At 42.1% G+C, this 22,410-nt stretch overlaps 1 protein-coding gene across 2 annotated transcripts in view; it reads left to right on the top strand.

Annotated features, from left to right (window-relative positions):
- The window catches only part of LOC135750626 (adhesion G protein-coupled receptor L1-like), a 49,174-nt gene that overhangs the window by 9,709 nt on the left and 17,055 nt on the right, over window positions 1-22,410 (top strand). For both annotated transcript variants that reach the window (XM_065269549.2, XM_065269548.2), the window contains exons 2-8: window positions 2,087-2,221; window positions 9,925-10,138; window positions 12,658-12,767; window positions 15,991-16,198; window positions 16,287-16,551; window positions 16,636-16,963; window positions 17,047-17,343. In XM_065269549.2, coding sequence (XP_065125621.1) covers window positions 2,152-2,221; window positions 9,925-10,138; window positions 12,658-12,767; window positions 15,991-16,198; window positions 16,287-16,551; window positions 16,636-16,963; window positions 17,047-17,343 — 1,492 coding nt within the window. In that variant the 5' untranslated portion in view covers window positions 2,087-2,151. The remainder of the gene's footprint in view (window positions 1-2,086; window positions 2,222-9,924; window positions 10,139-12,657; window positions 12,768-15,990; window positions 16,199-16,286; window positions 16,552-16,635; window positions 16,964-17,046; window positions 17,344-22,410) is intronic.

The raw sequence follows: 22,410 nt of genomic DNA, 5'->3' as shown, positions 1-22,410 counted from the left end.
AATTCATCAAATAATGGAGAAGAGTATTATGACCAAGTATAAATCCTGAGGTCAAGCTCAATTTCGACGGTTTCCTGATCACAGCGATAGAGCGATGCTGTATCATCCATGATCTACAATCAACATGTAAAATGCCAAAATTACTAGAAACATTCTTAAAGCAACACTATGTAGTTTCTATGTAAAAATGACTTACAGCTCCCCCATGTGGTTGAAAAGCGCAACAGTTCCTGGTATCAGACACTCTTCTGCAGGCAGGGGGAGGGGCGGGGCTGTGTTTCCTACCCTCCACCGCCACTTTCAGAGTGTGCTTGTAGCAGCTAGGAGGCTGCTCAGATTGCAGCAACAGTACAATTTGTCCAGTTAAAAGTTGTTCTATTACTGATAATTTTAGAGACATTATTTAAAGGTAAAAAAACTACATAGTGTTGCTTTAAACTGACCTTCTGCTTACACACAGAAGGACAAGTGCTTTGGCCCACATTACCATATTTTGAACAATATTTTAAAACATACTCCCCAGAGTACGTATGTGAAGTTTTAGCTCAAAATATTCCACAGATAATTTATAATAACATGTTAAAATTTACACTTGGCAGGTGTGAGAAAAAATGTGCCGTTTTTGGGTGTGTCCTTTTAAATGCAATGAGCTGATGAAATGCACTGATCGCCATAATGGTGGTCAATTTTTTTGTCTTTTTTTTCTTTCAGCACTTAATGGCAGTATGTGGTTAGATAGTGCAGATTAAGGGGCGGTACTTTTGTAATGAAACTCGCTACCTACGTCACAAAAGAGGCAACATTTTTCACATGCTTGCAGAGAATGGTTACCAAAACTAAGTCACTGGGTTGACATTTTCACATTTTCTAGGTTCATAGAAGCACTGGGTACCCAATTATAACACTTAAACATGGAAAAGCATTTACCCCACACTATTTTTATAAAAAAGTAGCTAAAGCCTGCTTGGAAAGTTGCTAAACTTCGCTATAGATATTGCCATTACGTAATTAGCCTATCAGTGATGTCATTATGTGTATTTGCATCCTGACTACATTGGCACTTCGAATCTGATTCATGTTCTCTTACTCTCTGAACTGTCACAAACGATATTTTAATACAGACACATGCCTTTAAAACATTTTTTTATTCATTGTATATTCTACACTTCTGTTGTCAGACAATGGAACATGTATATTTGTGTACAGTTGTGTAAAAGTTGTTTAAGGTGGTTGTCACTATTCTTTGGAAAAGTATTTGATGCACACATGTGGGATAGTTTGGGTCTTTTTGCGTCCGTTTGGCAAAAATACATTCATTTAAATAACCTGAGACCGGATGCTGCTAATATTATACCCAATTCGTGTCTAAGGCACATGCAAAACTTTTAGACCCAAACCTGCTTGGGTCTCGGGTCAGACCTCAGGTTTTCGGATCTAAGTGACCATGAAGAGCTTTAGTCCAGTGTGTCCTGTACTTTCAGAAATCACTGTTGTAGTATATTCATATGTGGAAGTATGTAGGGTGCTTCTGAATGGAGGGTGATGATACAAATGTGGGATTTTGCTGTAAAATTGTTCTTTTATTTATTGTTTTGGTGTTTGTGTTAATATCACCCCGGGTGCTGCTGTGTCCATAGTCAACTTTTGTTCCCTGCTGATCAATAAATACATCGATTAAAAACAGCAATCATATTAGTTTGAGCAGTGACCTTTTTCACTGTAATTAAAACCAATCACATTGACCAGTGTGTGTAGTCTGTTGTGTTCTCATGTGTCTATTGATCAGTGTCCAAATGTACAAACTAGATGTGCATGTTAGTGATTAAAAAATAAGAGATTGTTGATATTCTGCTTAAGGTTTTTTCTAAACTTGAGTGTAAAAGTTGAGCAACATATTTAGCGTGAACCGCTTAACATAATTAAACCATTTTTTAGGTAATGTCATACAGTATTAATTTTACATTTAACTTACTTCTGTGCGTGCGTGTGTGTGTGTGTGTGTGTGTTTTCTTTAGGGTTCCTTAGTAATGCCATCAGACAGAATTGGGTCACTCCTCATTAATTCTCTCTCTCTTTCTGTCTCCAGGTAAATCTGACTTTAGAGGGAGATTGTTCTGCCCTTTCCACCTTGTCCGTTCCTCTGTCGTTACCATGGCGCTGTCACCTTGGTTACTGTGGATGTGTCCTGTGTTGCTTAGCAACATTGCTCCTTCGGAACAAGGTAGGTACATCAGCCTAAAGCACCCGCGTTGTCATGGCAAAATGAATGGCCCTACCCACCCTTACGAAAATTAACTATGGTAGTAAAATGTTATTATAAATAAAGATGCTTTTGCTAATTGTAATTAATACACCAAAAACATTGTTAATTTTCCTAAGGGCAATGCACCACTCAAACCAAAATCATTCATTGTCCTGCTTGTTGAAGTTGTCTTTAAAACCACAGTGTATAAATTCATGACTCTGAAAATATAAATAAAAAAATTATATAATATAAATATTTCTGCCCTTAGTGTTTAAGATTTAGCTAAGGCTAACATGCTATTAGCCTGCTTAGCCAGCACACATTACTTTAAGTCAGGGGTGTCATGAACCAATTGTTTTAAGGGGATATTAGACAAACACATTTTCCATTATTTTAGAAAATGTCCTAGCTCTTCCAAGCTTTATAACACTATGGTCCACTTCCTTCAAGTCCAAAGAATGTGCATCCATCCTTTGCAAAAGTAATTCAAACTGCTCCAGGGGAATAAATAATGGCCTTTTGAGGGTAATTGATGTATCCATACTTAAAGCAACACCAAAGAGCTTTTTTTACCTTAAAATAATTTTTATTTGAAAATAAAATTTCCAAAAAAGTTTCAGTCGTTCATCCACTCGAAACAGGGTAAACGGTACTTTCACATTCGCTTTGCAGCCCTCTATCAGCCAAAACCACACTAAAGAAGTTTCCAACCATCAGGTCGCGGTCCTATAGTTCGAGTGAAAACTACAAAAACTTGCTTTACGTCAGTGGAGCATCATACAGGCTGTGGGTGGAGCATTCTCGGCAGGTACATATAAAAGAAAGATACCATTACCTAGCGTTCATGCAGATTTTCAATTGTCATCATGGCGGAGCCATTTCAGAGGAGGCGAAGGAAAGAAAACGGGAGCATGATAGAGAAAGAGCTCGAACTAGAGTGAACATAGGGCGGGCTTATACTCGTTAGCGAGAGCTGAAGGAGGCTAGGAGTTGCAAGACTGATGTTGACCTGGCTTTGCTGCTACTAGACTTGTGAGTAATACTGGTTTACAGATACTAAAAATGCCGACTTGATCACTTTTTTGTACAATGCATTGTAAAATTATTTACGACAGTGGTAATGGACATTCCGCTTCCAACCTGTAGGGGGAGCAAAGAGCAAAAACACTTTAGTGTTGCTTTAAAACGCTACTTTTTAATAATAAAATGTATAAAGTAAAATTTCCCTCCAATGGCCATGGGTTGCATGTGAAATCCACTTGGGGACTTGCCCCTTTAGTTTAAATCTGCCTTAACTTACATAGACACTTGTAAATACATTTCATATTCGCGCTAATGTATGTATCACAATACTCTAATTTCTCTATAAATCTATAGTGATGTTCATTTGCTACAGGATATATAGTACAGCATATCAATTATTTGACCTATAAATCTATCAGGATGTAGTGTGTTATTACCCAGGCAAATTATATGATGCATATGTTTGGAAGAGCATCTATGGAAATGGTCATGGAAAGCAGAGTAATAATTATAAATAATTCAGTCTGTGAAATCTAAAACACACACTGATCACCATAATGGTGACTTTAAATGAAACAGCCAGCATCTAAACCTAAGTTAAAAAATTAACTCTACAAGTAAGATGTAAAATGCAATTTTAACTGTAGTAAAAACATGGTTAATTGTTGTAAGGGTAACACTGCTGGTGTATATACAGTAAAATCCACACGCAGATGTTTTTTTAACTACATAGTGTGAGTTACACAATTATACAGCAAATACATTATATACTAACATCAACATTTCACAGAGTCGTGACCGTTACACAATACAGCTCATCAAGTAACAAAACAAGCCCCATGCACCCAGCCAAACTCAAGTTAGTTCCCTTTCAGTCGGTCACTACGACGTCACGTCGTGACCGACGAATTGGGAACTCGCTTAGAGGGACCAATCTGCTTCGAATACTACTAAAACGCCAATGAACTTGGCATTGAGATATTTGCATAATGCTGGCGCCGCCCCGCCAGGTGCGTATATAAGCAGCAGGTGCAAATAGGGAAATTAGCTTTTTATCGCTTCGAAAGCCGGCAGTATCTGCTACTGAGAAGCTACTCTACTCTGGTGGGATTCGATTGCTGAAGTTGGTTGGACTAGCAGTACCACAGCGGACGCTTCGCTTAATTCCACGACTCTACATCTGTTTATTGTTTTGAGTTTAGTGTGTGCGTTGCCTTCCTGTGCGCTCATCAACTAAGCATCTGAGTGAATTTCCCTAAAAGAGTGATACGAGAGAGCTTTGTGCCTTGTTAAAGGCAGCCACTCTCTCGTATATCCGGACATCAGCGTCCTTTTCAGGATGGCTTTTCGTCCGTGCGATCTTGGGTGCGGCAAATACATGGGTCCGAAGGACGGTCACGAGCGTTGTCTTTCGTGTTTGGGCATCGAGCACACAGAGGCAGCGTTCGCTGGGGGTAAGTGTTCTCACTGCGAGAACATGTCCCTTGTGGATTTGCGCAGACGGTTGTCTTTCCTCCGGGAAAAACGCAACCCTCGTCATGCGAGTGCTGAACGCCGCCACGGTGCGGCTGTGAAGCTCTCAAAGGACGACCTGCGCATCACTGTGCTGAGCCGAGCGGGGGATTCGTCCTCAGGCTCTCAGCCTCCTCATCCACAGCCGGTTGATGTGCCGATGGAGACTTCAGCGTCGTGTTCTACGATGTCTCTAGAATCCATCGTGCCGCCCTCCGGGTCCACCGACGCCGCAGCATCCGAGGGTGGGCCTCCTCCCCCTGACGTGGACCCCGACGCCCTTCCTCCCTCTGGTCGGGTTGGGACGCCGGAGTTCGATCCAGAGATGGTGGCCGTGCTCGCTCGAGCGGCGGAGACCGTAGGGTTAGAGTGGGTTCCCCCCCCTCAGCCCGAACCGTCCCGCCTGGATGATTGGTTCTTTGGAGCTGCCCGGGTTTCACAACCCTCTCCACCGGTGCCTTTCTTCCCCGAGGTGCACGAGGAGCTGACTAGAACCTGGAAGTCGCCGTTTTCCACAAGATTACGGCGGTTTCAGCCCTCCCCCCTCACCTCCCTCACCAGCGGAGCCGCTAAGGGTTATACGGGGATCCCTCCTGTGGAGCGCGCGGTCGCGATGCAGCTGTGTCCGGCCAACGCTCCCTCTTGGAAGGACCGCCCAACCCTCCCCTCTCGTGCCTGCAGACAGTCCTCCGGTTTAACGGGCGCTGCCCACCAGGCATGTGGAGAGGCGGCTTCAGCCCTGCACGCTATGGCGTTGCTGCAGGTTCACCAAGCGAAGGCCTTGAGGGATCTGCACGAGGGAGGACACGACTCGCCTGTCCTTTCGGAGCTCCGGGCTGCCACTGATCTGGCTCTTCGTGCTACGAAGGTGACAGCGCAGGCAATTGGTCGTGCCATGTCCACGATGGTGGTCCAGGAACGCCACTTATGGCTATGTCTGGCGGACATGTCGGATGCGGAGAAGAACAAGTTCTTGGACGCTCCAGTGTCCCAGGCTGGCCTTTTCGGTGAGTCGGTGGAGTCCTTCGCCCAGCAGTTCTCCGCCGCCCAGAAGCAGACAGAGGCGATCGCTCAGATCATGCCCCGGCGCAAGCGACCTGCATCTCGCCCTCCAGCGCCGGCGGGCCCGTCTGCTCCTCGCCGAGAACGCCCTGCGGCGGCTGCCTCCGCCCCCCCCACTAGAACATCTTCCAGGCCACGGAGGGGGAACAGCCGTCGACAGCCCGCCCTGCCCGCCCCACCCGCTTCCCGTGGTAAACGGAAATCGAAGCGGCCCTGAGACGGGCGACCTGGATTCGGATGGGATCACTCTACGGGAGACGGTGATGGCATCGCTCCCTCCACCGGTAGAGGGCCGGGTGGAGAATCTTTGGTTTCGTTTTGTTTCTGTTCCGCCGGCTTCTCAGCCGGCACCCACAAAACCACAAAAAGAGTGCATTCCTATTCCTTCTCCAGGTCTCCAGAGGATCGAGAGAGATGTGAGCGGGCATTTACATGCTCTTCCTCCCTCTCCTCTATCGCCAGCGGGTGTTCTGAGGAGTTCCAGCTCTCCGCTGAGGAGACGGGACCACCAGCACCCTCCTCGGAGTCTGTGCTCTCCGCTGAGGAGACCAGACGACCGTCACCCTCAGCGGGCTCAGGTCAGTGTCACACACACACATACTGTAGATACTTATGCTGTCCCAGCAGACGTACCGGCAGTACCACCTGTCCCGCTCAGCCGCCCCACCGCGGGTACCCCGACAGTGCCGTTAATTCCCCTCGTACGGTCCCTGGGGGCGTGGCTTCAGCTTCCCAGCCCGTCTCGTTGGGTTTTACGCACTGTTCGCCTCGGTTACGAAATAAATTCAATTCATCCGGCACACACCCAAATTCTCGGGCATTCGTTTCACCACGGTGAAAGCGTCCGATGCACACGTACTGCGTGCAGAGGTCGAAGTCCTGCTGGCGAAGGACGCGATCGAGCCGGTCCCTCCAACCGAGATGAGATCGGGTTTCTACAGCCCGTATTTTATAGTACCCAAAAAAGGCGGTGGGTTGCGACCGATCTTGGATTTGCGCGTTCTGAACAAATCTCTGCAGAAGAGGTCTTTCAGGATGATAACACCGAAGCAAATATTCAATTCAATTCGCCCCCAAGATTGGTTTGTGGCAATAGACCTGAAAGACGCGTACTTTCATGTGTCCATTATCCCTCGTCACAGACCGTTTCTCCGGTTTGCATTCGAGGGACGGGCATACCAGTACAAAGTTTTACCGTTCGGGCTATCCCTCTCTCCCCGTGTGTTCACGAAAGTAGTGGAGGCGGCGTTAAAACCCCTCAGAGAGAGCGGCGTTCGCATATTGGCTTACCTCGACGATTGGCTTATAATAGCGCATTCTCGACGGACGCTGTGCGAGCACAGAGATTTAACGCTTCGGCATCTCGCCCGTTTGGGTCTTCGGGTCAACTGGGAAAAGAGCAAACTCTGCCCCACGCAGAGGATCTCTTTTCTCGGGATGGAACTGGACTCGATCGATTTATCGGCGCGTTTGACAGAAGAGCGCGTCCAGTCAATTCTGACTTGCCTCGGTTCATTCCGAGGGAAGAATGCGGTCCCGCTGAAACAATTTCAAAAGCTCCTGGGGCATATGGCAGCAGCAGCGGCCGTGACACCGCTCGGACTGCTCCATATGAGACCGCTTCAGCGTTGGCTTCACGATCGAGTCCCGAGGAGAGCGTGGCGCGCCGGCATCCATCGTGTAGCTATTACACCTGCGTGTCGCCTAACATTCCCCCCCGTGGTCGGACCCCGCGTTTCTCAGGTCCGGTGTGTCCATGAGACAGATCGCTCAGCATGCTGTTGTACACACAGATGCGTCCGACACGGGCTGGGGTGCCACGTACGATGAGCTTACAGCTTCAGGGGTGTGGACAGCACCCCAGTTGCACTGGCACATCAATTGCCGAGAGTTGTGGGCAGTATATCTGGGACTTGTACGCTTCGCTACGGAGCTGCGAGGAAAGGATGTACTAGTACGCACCGACAACACTGCGACCGTTGCGTATATCAACCGTCAAGGCGGTTTGCGCTCCCGTCACCTGTCGCATCTCGCTCGTCATCTCCTCCTTTGGAGTCAGAAGCATCTGAGGTCCCTTCGTGCCATTCACATTCCGGGCTCGCTCAATACAGCGGCGGACGCGCTTTCTCGAGCTGCGCGCCCCGGCGAATGGCGACTCCACCCCCAGACGGTCCAGCTAATTTGGAAGAAGTTCGGTCGTGCGCAGATAGACCTGTTTGCGTCGCCGGACGATACCCACTGTCGCCTATTTTATTCACTAACCGAGGGCAGCCTCGGCGTGGACGCGTTGGCACACAGCTGGCCTCGGGGGATGCGCAAATACGCATTCCCCCCAGTGAGCTTAATCGCACAGACACTGTGCAAAGTCAGGCAGGACGAGGAGAGCCTTTTACTGATCGCCCCATATTGGACGAGCAAGAATTGGTTTCCAGAGTTAATGCTCCTCGCGACAGCCCCTCCCTGGCGGATTCCCCTGAGGAAAGACCTTCTTTCTCAAGGAGGGGGCACATTATGGCACCCGCGCCTCGACCTATGGGATCTCCATGTGTGGTCGTTGAGCGCGCGCAAGGTTTAGGTGATTTACCGCAAGCGGTATCTAACACAATCGACGCGGCTCGAGCTCCGTCCACAAGACGGGCTTACGCGTTTAAATGGAACCTTTTCGTCACCTGGTGCTCTTCGCAACGCGAGGACCCCAGAGAATGCCCTATTAACATCGTGCTTTTATATCTTCAACATAGGTTAGACGGTAGGCTGTCACCCTCCACCATTAAAGTTGATATCGCTGCTATTTCTGCTCATCACTCACTTATCAACGGCAGATCAGTTGGCCAGCATGATTTAGTTATTAGATTTTTAAGAGGCGCTCGTAGGCTAAACCCCTCGCGCTCTCCTTCTATTCCTCCCTGGGACCTGTCCATGGTGCTGAAAGCCCTTCAGGCCCCCCCGTTCGAGCCTTTGCAGTCTGCGAGTCTGAAGCTTTTATCAATGAAAGCTCTGACCCTGCTAGCATTGGCTTCAGTGAAGAGAGTAGGAGATTTACATGCATTCTCTGTTGACGACTCGTGCCTTCAGTTTGGTCCTGCTGCCTCAAGCGTAACGTTGAGGCCCAGACCAGGCTACGTGCCCAAAGTTCCCACCACTCCCTTCAGAGACCAAGTGGTGAGCTTGCAAGCGCTGCCTCCGGAGGACGCAGACCCAACCATGGCTTTGTTGTGCCCCGTACGCGCACTGCGACTCTACGTGGATCGCACGCAAAGCCTCAGGACCTCAGACCAGCTCTTTGTTTGTTATGGCACCTGGCGGGGCGGCGCCAGCATTATGCAAATATCTCAATGCCAAGTTCATTGGCGTTTTAGTAGTATTCGAAGCAGATTGGTCCCTCTAAGCGAGTTCCCAATTCGTCGGTCACGACGTGACGTCTCCGTTCCCTCCTTCAGGGAACGAGGGTTACATCCGTAACCGAGACGTTTTCTCCCTTGGCATGGAGCTTTTTGGCAGGTGTGAATATAGCAATCGAACTCTGGTGCGTGACCAAACAACCATTTTTTGCACAAATTTCTAGTAATTACCGCCACAAAATTATGATCGCTAAAAAATAAATAACGAAATCCTGGAGGAACTGAAATAATTGTGTTTGAAAATAAATTCTAGTCATTTGAAACATTCACAACAAACATGGAAATTCGCATCATGGTAAGGGCCCTTTGTGACTTTGCTCGCTTCCTGAAATCACGTCACTACTAGAGCAAGCTCCTGATTGGTTAACGTGGCGCGAAAATCCGCCAAAGTTCAGATTTTTCAACTAAATTTGTGTCTTCCGCGAATCCCGCACCATTTGGCCCACACCATTCGCGCAGGCCGCGTCGTAGAATGCCTATTCGCGTGTTTGCATTGACTTTACATTTAAATCACTCACGCAAAGCTGCAATCTTTCACTTTTTCCTCTCTATCACCATCTCTGTTTGAAACCTAAAATTACAACTTGCATGCAGAGCCTTGAATCTCACACAACACATGTATGTGAAATGTTTGTGTAACAGTGTAGCCGTGTGTCTAAGTGTTTGTGTTGTGGTTCTCAGGTTTGAGTAGGGCAGCGATGCCTTTCGGCCTCATGAGGAGAGAGCTGGCATGTGAGGGTTATCCTATTGAGCTGCGCTGTCCGGGAAGTGATGTCATCATGATTGAAACTGCTAACTACGGACGCACGGACGACAAGATCTGTGATGCTGACCCCTTTCAGATGGAGAATGTGCAGTGTTATCAGCCGGACGCGTTTAAGATCATGTCACACAGGTGTGTATGCGTGTGTGTGTTTGTGTACCGTATGTCAGGAGCTGCTCTGCCCCAGCGAACCCATCAATTTAAAATGTTATAGAGAAAATTATAGATCATTTTTATGTCTGGGCACTATTAAAACAAATAATAAATGATAAGAATGGTTTATTTTCGAAAACATGGTTACTGTTTGGTTAATGGTAATGGCCATCAAGCAACAGGATTTCTGCAGCAGTGTAACAGTACAGTAATGATTTTCTACCAGCAGGGGGCAAACTGATATGAAAACCAGCCAAACCTCGATTGTGTGTTCTGTGTCTGCTTGTGTGTGGGTCTATGTCTGTCTGTGTCTTTGTCAATATCAATGTGTGTATCTATGTGTGTGTGCGCATGTGTGTGTGTGTGTGTGTGTGTGTGTGTGTGTGTGTGTGTGTGTGTGTGTGTGTGTGTGTGTGTGTGTGTGTGTGTGTGTGTGTGTGTGTGTGTGTGTCTCTCTGTGTCTGTATTTCCGTGTGTGTGTGTGCGTGTGCATGTGTGTGTTGGCGTCAGTATGTCTCCCCAGTGTTTGTGCTGCTGCTCTTTCCTAGAAGAACAAATCAATGTAGCTGCACTCTCCATTTTCAAACAAACGCGTAGAGAGAGAGAGAGAGAGAGAGAGAGAGAGGGAGGGGGATAAACAGATCTTTTTGATGTAATTGAGTGATAAACTGACATCATCACAGTTAAGTATTTTATCATGACAGTGGTGATATCTGTTGATCTTTATCATCTGTAACTTTAAAGTCCCCTTAAAATCTAAATTTAACTTTTTTCTTTTATTATATATACCTTAGGCTTAGGGATATTTATAAACTGATATAATCCAAAACACAGACAAAATTTGATCTCAAATCAAATTTTCTCAAATTACCCTAAAATCACAGGTGCTTGCAAATGAGACACTTGTTAATACATTTACTAGTTTTATGTGGGGAACGGCACATAGGGTAATATGCAGGGAATAAGAAATGATTCAGACCGTGCAAATATGCTTTCCATTGGGGTAAGTGAAGACTGATATGGTGTCATAATTTAGATTAATGTATCAGGACTCTATTAGACTTCATTTTAATACATCTGTGGTGCTCACAAGCTGTCAAGTGCGGCTTTGCTGGACTATGCCATAAATTAAAAACTATTGGTTATTTTTAAAAACGAGGGTCTTCTCAATACTGCACAGATAGCAACCAAACATTTAACAAAATGTAAAAAAATAGTTGATTTGTCGATGTTAATTGCATTAAATCAACACCAGATTGGGACCTTCCCTTAATACTGAAAAAATATAGAAATTTCAAGAAACCATCATTATGGTGATCAGTGTTTGCTTTAGTTAAGCCTTTGACTCTTAGCATTCACTAAGTTAAACAAACAGCACAAACAAGAAATATTATTTAGTTACTTCTACAACAATTAAATGACTTGATCACATTAGTTCTTAGTGTCTTTGCGACAGTGGCGGCTTGTGACTGCTCTTCCGAGGATGCGCTAATTCAAAATAAGTGTTTGGATTGTCACGTGTATGGTTCCCTTTTCCAAAATCTGGCAAACGCGAGCGTCTCTTTTCAAGTTCAAGGCAGCAGGCACTTATTTTGGCATGACACGTGATGCACACATCTCTTAAAGCGCAGAACACATATTTTGAAATGACGAACCACACACATGACAAGCTGTTGTGACGAACTTCGCATCGTGCGCTTCAAAAAAAGAAGTCACCAGCTGTCACTGCTTTGCAACAACAGATGTATTTAAAAAAAATGCTTCAACACCCAAAGATGTAACATCAAGTCAAGGGCCCAACTAATAAGCAAACACTGATCACCATAATGGTGGTTTGTTGAAATTTCATTTTATACTAAAGAGGATTAACATTGACAAATCAACCATTTTTAACATTGTTTCAGTGGTTGCTTGCTATCTGTGTGACTTAAGTCTTTTATCTTTTATCTGGTTAAAATGACGCTACAAAATCGAATAATGCTGCACATTCCAAGGTACTTCCGTTGGCTTTTAAACTCCTCACTCAGGTTGTGTTTACAAAACACATTACTTTTGTCATGGCATACACACTACTCTGAAGTTTTCAACCCTTGTAAACAAAGACTTTTTTAAATGCTACAGACCTTGTTTTAGTTTAAAAACTCTGTTGATGCGTTGCAGTGTATACTCCTAACCTGACACTTATGTAAACCAATGCATAGATGCCCACATTTCTTAATTTTGGTGACATTTCTGACACTGCGTGACAATGTTTTGAGTCAACACCAGTGCTAAAATTGGTTCAAACGAAAGCAGGAGAAGTTTGTCATTCATGTGTTCTGTAGTCCAGTGTACAGTAGGGTTAGGAACTTACAGTAGTTGTGATGTTTGGGGTTAGTGTAAGGAGGGAGGGACTGCATTACGTCTATTAGTGTCCTCACAAAGATAGCTCTATAAATGTGTGTGTTTCAGGTGTAAAAACAGGACTCAGTTTGTGTTTGGGTGTGTTTGTGTTTCAGGTGTAATAACAGGACTCAGTGTGTGGTGGTCGCTGGTGCAGATGTGTTTCCTGACCCTTGTCCAGGCACATACAAATATCTGGAGATCCAGTATGAATGTGTTCCTTACAGTGAGTATTAACCAATACAAACACACATTTACACATTCTCAAGCACACATACAAGCATTCACACACTTTTGAAAATATTATTTTACATATTCTTTTCTCCTCATTTCTCATCTTTTCTTTATTTGTGTCTTCACCTTTTCGTTTCATTTTTTTCTTCTCTTGTTTGTTTAGTTTTTGACTTCTCTTGTCTTTTTTGGTTATAAGTTTTATCTTTCAGTTCTCAGTTTATCTTGTCTTCTCTTGTTTTGTCTTTTTGCTTTAATTTGCTCTTTTCATTTGGTCTGTTCTCGTCTATTTTCTCTTGCGGTTTTTCGTTTCACCTCATCCAGTGTTTATTTGTCAACTTTTCTTGTTTTACCTTCTCCTTTTTTATGTACATGTCTCATTTCACCTCTTTATTCTCTCCTCTCATTTTCTCTTATCATCTCCTCTCCTTATCATTCCTGGGTTCACCTCCCTATCTTTTATTTACGGTATATTCCCTCCTTCAGTCGCTCCCTCTCTCCACTCCTCCAATGGGTGTAGTGCTGTTGGGGTGAGGGTTGTGTTTCGTGTTTTTCTTCCTATAGGGTGGTGCTTAAATGACCCTCAGCATTTCTTCTTACAGTTAGGAGTAACGCGCAGCTAACCTAACTTCATCATTCATTCACGTCATTGATTTCTCTCCTTTTTCTTTTGCAGTCTTTTCACGTGATGTGCATACGCTTTTCTAATTGCAGATGTAAAACGAATGCAACCTGAGTGTTGTAGGTTCTGGCTTAGCTGTGCACATCTGAACTTTACTGATGTTTTCTTTCTGCTTTTATACAGGATCAACACCCAAGTGTCTGTGTGTTTAAGTTTGCTGAATCTAAAGAGACCAGACTGTTTGTGGCACACTGCTTAATCTCAGAGGAAAAGTGTGTATATGTGTGTGTTGTGTGTTTCCATCACATTTAATGGTTTGTCCTTACTTAGAATTCAACAACTGTCAATAAAAGTAATCCAGTGATTTTTTTGCCCCACAGCGATTCACATTGAGGCCAATACAAATATTCATTGGCCCCTGCAAAAACGTATCACACCTGGACACATGTGAATTGCTCTCGGCCCATTCACGTTCTTCTTGGTTTTTATACTAGCCTTACTAGTTCCATGAGACTTAAAGGGGTCATATTATGAGATTTGTTTAAAAATTATAAAATTAGTCTTTGGTGTCCCCAGGGTGCATATGTAAAGTTTTAGCTCAAAATACCTCAAAGATAATTTATTATAACATGTTAAAATTGACACTTTGTAATTGCGTGCAAAAATGCGCCGTTTTTGGGTGTGTCTTTTAAAATGCAAATGAGCTGATGAAATGCGAAATTCAATTGTGCTGACAATTATTATTTCTCTCTTTTTCTCTCTGCACTAAATGACATTGCCATGGTTGTATAGTGCAGTTTAGGGGTGGTATTATTGTAATGAAACTTGCTACCTACATCACAAAACAGGCAAAATCTGAATGACCTCATTTTTACATGCTTGCAAAGAATTGTTAATGTTTTTTCTTTTGTTCACGTGTTCTAGGTTAAAAGAAGTCCTGGAAACCAATTATAACACTTAAACATGAAAAAGTCAGATTTTCACACTATGACCCCTTTAAAACATACTTTACAAAATGAATATTTTCATTTCTTGTGAACTTTTTTCCCTCTTCTTTAATTCAGCTCTGTAACCATCTACAGATCCCGATTGATGGATGAATGGATGGATGGATGGTGGGGGGTGGAGGGATGGAGAGTGGACAGAGTGATAGAGGGCAGATAGGAGCGAATTCATAATTTTTAAGTAAATATTTCAACAATAATTGGGAAAATTAAAAGAAGCACAGCTAGAGTTCCTATCCCTTACCCAAACATATCATCACTCTCTCTCTCTCTCTCTCTCTCTCTCTCTCTCTCTCTCTCTCTCTCTCTCTCTCTCTCTCTCTCTCTCTCTCTCTCTCTCTCTCTCTCTCTCTCTCTCTCTCTCTCTCTCTCTCTCTCTCTCTCTCTCTCAAGTTCATATTCTCTTGCATCTAATAATTTTTACTTGACCTTTAAGCTTGAATAGAAACAGACGACTGCTGTTAAACTGAAATGTCTCTTTTTTTTCTCTCCTCTTGCATTTTCTGTCTCTCTCACTCTCTCACTCTCTCTCTCTCTTTCTGTCTGTCTGTCTCTCTCTCCCTATATTTATTCCTCTCTCTCCCCTGCTCTATTTCAACGCTTGAATAGAAGTGGACCAAAAAGGTAAAGACCATGTAAACGCCGCAGTTTCTCTCTCTGTCTGAACTTCTCTTTCCCTTTACTCTCTCTCACTTTCTTTTTCTGCCTCTCTTTCTCTTTCTCTCTCTCCCTCTGTCTCTCTCTTTGTCTCTGGCCCCTGTCTTGTGCTCTAGTTTGATGAATCTCCTTCATCTTTTCCTCCTTCACACTTTAAAACACCGGGAAGAACTGTCCATCTCACTCACACACACACACACAAACATTCACACACACACTCGTTTTCTGCTCTCCCTTTTTTATTTGCTTGCCGTATGAAACTCATTTAATCCTCAGATCTGAACGACACCTGTCTCGCTCTTTATCTCTCTCTGTTCATTTCTTTGCTTCCCTCAGGATCGACCTGTTGTCAGTTTTTTCCTTTATAAAGGAATCTGCTCCTTCTCTTTTAGTAACTGTGTGCACATGCTCTGTTCCTGACCCGACCGTGTTGTTGCTCATGCGAGTGTGTGTCTGTACTGTTTGGCAGCCCTCCCAGCCAATCCCTGCCCTCTGTGTCAACTAACCCGCATCTCATTGGCTCCAAAAGGTTCCTGTAGCCCCACCCCCTTTCTCTCATGAGTCTACCTCAGATTAACCAAAAGTTAAATGTAGCAAATCTGTCTGACACAACCAAACAAACGAACACAACTATCTATCTATCTATCTATCTATCTATCTATCTATCTATCTATCTATCTATCTATCTATCTATCTATCTATCTATCTATCTATCTATCTATCTATCTATACACTATGATGTCATTTTATTTTCATCAAAATGAAATCTCTCTCAAGCGCACACAGGCATAGAGCAGTAGGTAGCATAAGACAAGCATTTGTTCGTATGCGGTGTGCTGATAGATCTTTTCATTAGATCTATTGCTTCATGAGTCTAAAAAGGTTCCGTCTCACACTCTTTCTCATCTGCTATCGCCATCTTTCTCTCTGTGTAGTTTTTGTTTGTCCTGGGACATTAATACGAGTGTTGGAGCCCAGTTCGGTTCGGGAGGCGGAGCATCAGTCGGGGGCGTGGTGTAAGGACCCTCTGCAGGCTGGCGATAGGCTGTACGTGATGCCCTGGACACCATATCGCACAGACATGCTGTATGAATATGCTTCCTGGGACGATTACATCCAAAACAGGGTCACGACTACTTATAAGTGAGTGTGTGGATGTCACATGATATGTTTATGAATGCAGCCTGTTTGGGGTTTATGTACTGACTTGAGATTATACAACTATCTTCAGGTTGCCCAGTCGAGTGGACGGCACAGGTTTTGTCGTGTACGATGGGGCCGTGTTCTACAATAAAGAACGCACACGTAACATCGTGAAATACGATCTGCGGACTCGTATTAAGAGCGGCGAGGCGATTATTGGGGCTGCAAACTACCACGACACATCCCCGTACCGCTGGGGCGGTAAGTCAGACATCGATCTGGCCGTGGATGAACATGGCCTCTGGGTTATATACGCTACTGAAGCTAATAACGGGCGTCTGGTTGTTAGCCAGGTGAGAGAGATATGAAATATCTCGATTAACCTGATTGGCTGTGTGCCCATATTATCGTAATCTAGTGGCTTCTTTGGCCTTTAGGTGAACCCATACACGCTGCGCTTTGAGGGGACTTGGACGACAAATTTTGAGAAACGCATGGCGTCAGACGCGTTTATGGCGTGTGGAGTGTTGTATGCCGTGCGTTCGGTGTACCAGGATGACGACAGCGAGGCAGGCGGAGATCTGATCCTGTACGCCTACGACACGCGCCATAACCGAGAAGAAACGGTCAGGATCGCGTTCCCGAACCCGTACCAGCACATCTCCTCCATCAGTTACAACCCCAGAGATAACCAGCTGTACGTCTGGAACAACTACATCGTCCTGCGCTATCCACTGGAGTTCAGCCCTCCACAACCTACCACAGGTGAGACTTATAGGTCTTTCTGCCATTTATAAAGGTCAATTTATTATTGTTATTATCTTTATTCTCCTCCCCTGTTGTCATAGATTCTCTCTCCACACCTCTCCTCTCCACCACTCCTCTGAACTCTCTATCCTCCACGATGTCGATGGCCTTCAGTCCCACGTCTGTGCCGTCTGTGACCTTTCACCCCGTGGGAGCGATAAACAGGGCTCCAGCTGGGCGACCAATCACAGCGACTGTACCGGTGACCGTAAGACCCCCGCGCCGGCCCCAGGGCCCGCGAACACCCATGTGTGAGGGACGGGTGACCCGAGGGGTCCAGTGGCCCCCTACGCATCGAGGAGAAACGGTGGAGAGACCCTGTCCTAAAGGATCACTCGGTCAGTAAATCAATTCAATTCAATTTTTCAATTCAATTTTATTTATATAGGGCTTTTCACAATTGTTTAATTGTTTCAAAGCAACTTTTAATAAATAAAAGCAGGTGAAAAAAGAAAAATCAGTGGACAACATAAGCAGCAGAGAACAGCAGCTAAGATTAAACCGTACTAGCGAGCGTAGTAATGATGTAACGTACAGGAGAGCGTGCTAAGTTAAGCCAATGTCTGAAGACTCCCTAGGGGTTGGAAAAAACTCCTAGGAGAAAAACCCAACATCAATACACTGTGCTTCTTAACAGCTGAAAACAATCAGATTTCATGTGACTGAATAAAATGTAAGGTGTATGAAACAGGTTGATGAATGTTTCTAAGTTGTTTTAGAGCAGTGGTCTGCTGTCAAACATATAGCATAATCCGGCCCGCAGAAAGATTTTTATTTACTTTGTTTTATATTTGTTTGATTATTGTCAACGTTTCAGCGGCCATTCATGTGTCACGTCTAAAAATCATGTTAAACGCAAGTCAAGTCCCTTCTTTGTTCTTTCAAAGGTGCATGACAGCGAGGATCACGGAATGCGTGATCGGATTCCTCATCTGCACCTCACATAAATCATATCATTGACACAATGCGATTAGTTAATCTGGTGGGGAGTGTTCGTTCATAGAAGAGCTGTGACTTAGGGTAACTTAGCTGTTACTTATAGAAGAGCTGCAGAGGGGTTTGTTAGTTTAAGTCACAGCCTCCACTGGCGACACAACCGGGAGATGTAATGCAACACATATTAAATTACAGATAAGGAAAAAGCCTTCAGGTGCCCCAATTATGAAAAGAGGAAAGATGAGGAGACACGTGCCAAAAATAAAAGTATAGGCTATAATAGTTCATAAATGTATTCAGGAACTGAATTTGTTAGGTTAGTGCAAGGTTTGGTAATACTTTACTTGAAGGGGTCTTCATAAGACTGACATGACACATTCATAATCATGACATGACACATGCTACACTGTAAAAAAAAAATCCGTAGTTTTAACGGTGAAATACTGGCAGCTGTGGTTACCAGAACAATTCTGTAAAAAATACATCTTAAAACTGTAAAACACCACCACCACAGTTGGATGCATTACAGCGAACTTTTGTAAATTTTACAAATCTTAACTGTATACAGAATTTCTTTGATTTATTAACTGTTTAGAAACTCTTATTTTTAAATGGTAAAATGCGGATGAGATTGCCAGAAAACTGCCTTAAAAATATATGAACTTGTAAACAACTTTTTGTATTTCATTAATTAATATAATTTTATTCATATTTTAATATATGCAAAAAAAAACACTATAATCTAGGTGATGGAAAAGACGGCTGCACAAAGAAACAAAGTTTGTTGTGAAATTGCACAAATTGTTTTCTAATTATTTGCCAACAACTTGAACAGAGACTGTGGACATACACAAAGATTGTATCATACAAACAAATACAAAACAACATCAGGGTAAGTTATTAATCGCTCAGTGTCTACATGAGTCCATTTTACAGAGTTAAAAAGTGACACTTAAATAATGACATGATGAATGAACATTAATGATGAAATAGAGAGCAGTCAAAACACAAGTACAACTGAACTAAAGACAAAATGAGACAAGATCTCACCATAGGAGAATTAAACACAAACACCATTAACATCTACACTTATTACAAACCAGTTTGACTTATTTCAGTCATACAATTACATAATCTCTTATTGAGAATTAACAGAGGGTTAGATGATGATTTATCAAAAATGTTGTGTTTGAAGTCACCATTATGGTGATCAGTGGTTGTTTTAGTTGGGGTCTTGAGCCTCAATGGTTACTTAATTCCTTTTTCTTTTTGTCAATTGTGTTAGTGGGTGACACAGAGCACTTATTGATGATGAAAGGGGTTGTAAAAACAAGTCTCCAACACTGCTTTACTTTTAAGTGGTTTGATTTATCCACATGAAAGTTGTGATCGACTGGTAGTTACAGTAAGAGAAAAATTGGTTTAATGTCTGGTGTTTGTAGGTTCTGCAAATATAGCTGTTGGGCTAGAAAGAGTTTTGTAAAGTAATGGTTTTGGGACTGGTTAATAAGTTTTTTTGACACTTCATATTCATATCAAGATTCAACCTACAAACCTCAATAGTGGTGACCATCAAAAAACTAATTCAGATTAAGTGCAATGCATGCTAGATAAGTTTGTACTATGGTAATACCCAGCATGCATTGCGGCATGCAGCTTTCATGTTTTGGGTCACCGTTGTTGTGATTTGTATGCTGATTCTTGATGTCTAGACTAACTTTGTTTAGTCACAGAATCGTCTGACATTATTTTTACTGTTTATAAGTCTAATTATTTAAATCCATTGCCACTCTGTAACATTGTCCCACAAGAAAATATTTGTATGGGAACAGAGAAAACTTAATGTTCACAGTTAGAGATTTGATGAGAACACCTGCTTGGTAAACTTTAAGATGGCTAGACAATTATTAAAAATGTACCATCATCACCTGATTTTATTTACTTCAGCTTCTTAGACCATAGCTTATGTGTATTGACACATTATTTTAACAGTCAGAGAAAGCTTAACCCAAAGACCTACGAGCCAAGTGCCCTATTTAAGGAAACAATGATCACCATAATGGTGACTTCAAACAAACCAAATAAAGTCAAACTGGTTTGTAATACTGTAAGTGTAGATGTTAATGGTGTTTGTGTTTAATTCTCATCTGGTGAGATCTTGAGCGATTGAATGTGTTTATATGTTATATTTATACAGTTAATGTTCAACTAAGATTTTGTCTGTAGTTCAGATGTACTTGTGTTTTGACTCTCTATTTCATCATTAATGTTCATTCATCATGTCATTATTTAAGTGTCACTTTTTAACTCTGTAAAATGGACTCATAGACACTGAGCGATTTAATAACTTACCCTGATGTTGTTTTGTATTTGTTTGTATGATACAATCTTTGTGTATGACCACTGTCTCTTTTTAAATTGTTGGTAAATAATTAGAAAACAATTTGTAATAATTTCACAACAAACTTTGTTTCTTTGTGCAGCTGTCTGCATCACCTGGATTATAGTGGTTTTCTACATATTTTAAGAAATGAATGAAATTATATTAGTTAATGAAATACAAATAGTTGTTTACATGTTCATATATTTGTAGGGTGGTTGTCTGGCAATCACATCTGCATTTTACCATTAAAAAATAAGAGTTTCTAACCAGTTAATTAATCAAAGAAATTCTGTATACAGGTAAGATTTGTAAAATTTACAAAAGTTCTCTGTAATGCATACAACTGTGGTGGTGGTGTTTTTACGGTTTTAAGATGTATTTTTTACAGAATTGTTCTGGTAACCACAGCTGCCAGTATTTCTCCGTAAAAACTACGGATTTTTTTTACAGTGCATGAAGGAGATTTTATGTACGTTTATAACAACTGCCATAAAGTGTCATTAGTTTAATTATGTCATTTTTTTAATGCAAAGATGACATTGTGTGAGATGTCTTTGTTATGACAACTTGACAAGAACCAATACTTCATAACTTGTCATGACAACTTGAAAGTACCAAGACAACATAACTGACCACTTTTACCAGTGATACAAATGGAATTTTTCATTAAAATGTCATTAAGTGTTAATACTTTGTCATATAGTTTTATAACAGCGTTATTAATGAATATTTTTCCTTGACCTCAACTACAGTGGTACAAATATAATTTTTCATTAAAATGTCATTAAGTGTTAATACTCTGTCAAACAGTTTTATAACAACATTATGAATATTCTTCGGTTCATAATGTTTTTTAAGTTAAGTTTTCAGATAAAATTAATCATTCAACAATAACAACAATAATAATAATAATTAAAATTTATGACATTATACTTTATTGCATTTGGAGACCGATTTACCTAAAATTAAATGGAAACAGTACAATAATGGGTTAAGCCATGCAGCGTTTGGTACATATTGCTGCAAAGTTAATTTATTAAATGTTTTGTTCGTTTTTTCTTCTATGTCAGAAAATTTCAGAACAATCTGTGTGAGAAAATAAACACATTTCGTTAGTTGTCACTTTTTATGTATTGTATTCTGTTAAGGTATTTAAAATTATTTGACATAGTATTAACACTTAATGACATTTAAATGACAGTTTAATGAAATGTTAACTTTGATAATTATTCTGCCATTATTATGTCAGAATATTTAAGTTATGATGTATTGGTTCATGTCAAGTTGTCATAACAAAGTCATTTTGAACAATGTAATCTTTACATAAAAATTACATAATTGAACAATTTACACTTAATGACAGTTGTCATATGTGCATAAAATCTCCTTCATGTCGCCGTGTCATGTCATGATTATGAAGATGAACACCCCTTCAAGTAAAGTGTTACCCAAGGTCTTAATAGAGAGTTATTTGAGATAAGTTATTTAAGATAAGGTTTACTTACTGTTATAAAATAATGTATAAAAAAGATTGAAAGCACTGCTTATATTTTTTTAAGTATTATATGTTAAATAATAGAATTTAAATGCAGTAGATGATTTTTATGTTAAATTAGCTCTGCGGCCCTAAGACGAGATGTCATTCTCAGAAATGGCCCCTATCTAGTTTGCGTTTAAGACCCCTGTTTTTAGAGTATTGTCATGTGTGCATACCCGAGATCAGATAAAAGAAAAAAAACTTTTTACATTTGAGCTTATTTACACGTGGTGTATATGAGATGGCAAATTAAAAAAATCCTGTAGGACATGAGCCAAAATCACAGAAACACAAGAATATTTTACACTGGAAACCACCAGAACATCCTAGGAAAACTTTTCCTGGCGTCATCATGTAGGACTGTAAATGTGAGAGAGATGTATTAAAGCAATAGTTGAAAATTACCCCATGATTTAATTACACTCAAGCCATCTGAGATACATCCATCATCTTTCAGACGAACACCAAAGAGTAGGGTAGCAAGGCCCTCAAATCCTCTGCCATTTTTTTAAATTCTTGGTGAAGACTTTTTCTTATTCGTGACTGACA

Source organism: Paramisgurnus dabryanus, chromosome 4 (assembly GCF_030506205.2).
Source record: "Paramisgurnus dabryanus chromosome 4, PD_genome_1.1, whole genome shotgun sequence".
Taxonomy (NCBI): Eukaryota; Metazoa; Chordata; class Actinopteri; order Cypriniformes; family Cobitidae; genus Paramisgurnus; species Paramisgurnus dabryanus.
This window is presented reverse-complemented; position numbering and strand designations above follow the sequence as displayed.